Here is a 1,710-nt window from a genome sequence, read left to right as displayed (position 1 = left end):
TGGCACTGCAGCTCGATGGTGTCCCCCTCCCGTGTCACCAGCGGGGACTTCTCCTGGGGGACGGTCAGGTTGGGGGGGACTGCGGAGGAGAGGAGGGGGGTTGGACAGTCAGCACTGCAGGCACACCAGAGGGACTCCTGCGTGTCCTGGCATCAGAATCCCAGAATCCCAGAATCACCCAGGCTGGAAGAGCCCTCTGAGGTCATCCAGTCCAAGCCAGGACCCAACCCCCACACCCTGCCACCCAGCCCATGGCACTGATGCCACATCCAGCCTGTCCTTGGACACCTCCAGGGATGGGGAATCCACCCCCTCCCTGGGCAGCCCATTCCAGGGGCTGAGCACTCTCCATGGAAAGAATTCCTTCCTGATGTCCAACCTGACCCTCCCCTGGTGGAGCTCAAGGCTGTGCCCTCTTGTCCTACTGATGGGAGAAGAGAATGACCCCCCCAGGCTCCCCACTCCTGCAGAGGGTGACAGGGTGTCCCCTGAGTTGGGAGGGACCCCCAGGGATCCAACCCTTAGTCCTCAGGAGCCACACTGTGAGCCAGAGATGATCATCCAAACACTCCTGGAGCTCTGCCAGGCTCACTGAGGAGCAATTTATACCCACACAGCACAGGGCAGGGACTGCTCCTGTGTGGAATGTCGCTGTATTTATGGGACAAGGTTCTCAGGGGAGATTTGCCAGCCCTGGGTGACACTCAGTGACCTCCCTGAGTGTCTCTGTCCCAGCACTCAGAGCATCAGTCACAGCCAGCACTTCATCACTGCAACTTATGGCCTTCTTCTTTATGAGGATTTGGCACTAAAACCCCTTTATTTGGTACCAGACTGGCTGCTGGTTTTATCCAACTCCTGGGTAAATGGCTGTGCCACGAGGAGGAATTGTGCCAGTCCAGGAACCAGCTCAGAGTTCCAAACCTGCACGTGAAATGCAGTTGGTGCCTGGCACAGGTTTATCCACGAGGTGTTTAATAAACACTGCCCACCCTCCTTTTCCTTTGGTGCCTCCAGAAAACATCCCTTATGGATCTTCTGTCCTGAGTTTAAATCAGGGACTTTCACAGCCACCAAAATGCTGCTTTCAGCTGCTTTGAGGGCTGTAATAACTCCTGTCTGGTGGGACCTGAAGGAGTGGGAATGGTTTTTCCACAGAAAAAAGAAAGAATAAATTATTTTCTGCTTCAAAATAAGAAGGAGAAAAATAATAAAAAAAAATAAAAATGAGAACAACTGCTTAATAAAACATTCCCAATATTAATAAAACATCACCCCTGTTCAGTTATGCCCTTGTGTGCCAGAGCAGGTTCTGAGCACAGGCCAGTTCCCAGGAGACCAGAATCACTGTGGAAACACAGACCAAACTGGGGAACAGGAAATGTTCCAAGCAGGAAAATTATGTTTATAGAGGAAAGTGCAGGAAGGAGGCTCCTCCTGGACAATTTTCCAGCTCACCTGGCTCGTGGCTGAGTTCAGACAACACCCAGCCCTGTCTGGAGCAGCAAAACAGGCTGGGAGAGCTGGGGGGGTTCACCTGGAGAAGAGAAGGATCCAGGGAGACCTGAGAGCCCCTTGCAGGGCCTAAAGGGGCTCCAGGAGAGCTGGAGAGGGACTGGGGACAAGGGATGGAGGGACAGGACACAGGGAATGGCTTCCCACTGCCAGAGGGCAGGGACAGATGGGATATTGGGAAGGAATTGCTGGCTG

At 53.7% G+C, this 1,710-nt stretch overlaps 1 protein-coding gene across 1 annotated transcript in view; it reads right to left on the bottom strand.

Annotated features, from left to right (window-relative positions):
* Positions 1-1,710, bottom strand: part of LOC114070285 (MAM domain-containing glycosylphosphatidylinositol anchor protein 2-like) — a gene marked incomplete at its 3' end in the record, with an annotated part of 164,138 nt that overhangs the window by 2,172 nt on the left and 160,256 nt on the right. The window contains exon 8 of the mRNA XM_027907620.1: positions 7-79. Coding sequence (XP_027763421.1) covers positions 7-79 — 73 coding nt within the window. The remainder of the gene's footprint in view (positions 1-6; positions 80-1,710) is intronic.

This window comes from Empidonax traillii, unplaced genomic scaffold (assembly GCF_003031625.1).
Source record: "Empidonax traillii isolate 1590-97213 ecotype Southwest subspecies unplaced genomic scaffold, ASM303162v1 scaffold1500:size242321, whole genome shotgun sequence".
Taxonomy (NCBI): domain Eukaryota; kingdom Metazoa; phylum Chordata; class Aves; order Passeriformes; family Tyrannidae; genus Empidonax; species Empidonax traillii.
Note: the sequence above shows the minus strand (reverse complement) of the source record. Positions and strands in the feature narration are given on the sequence as shown.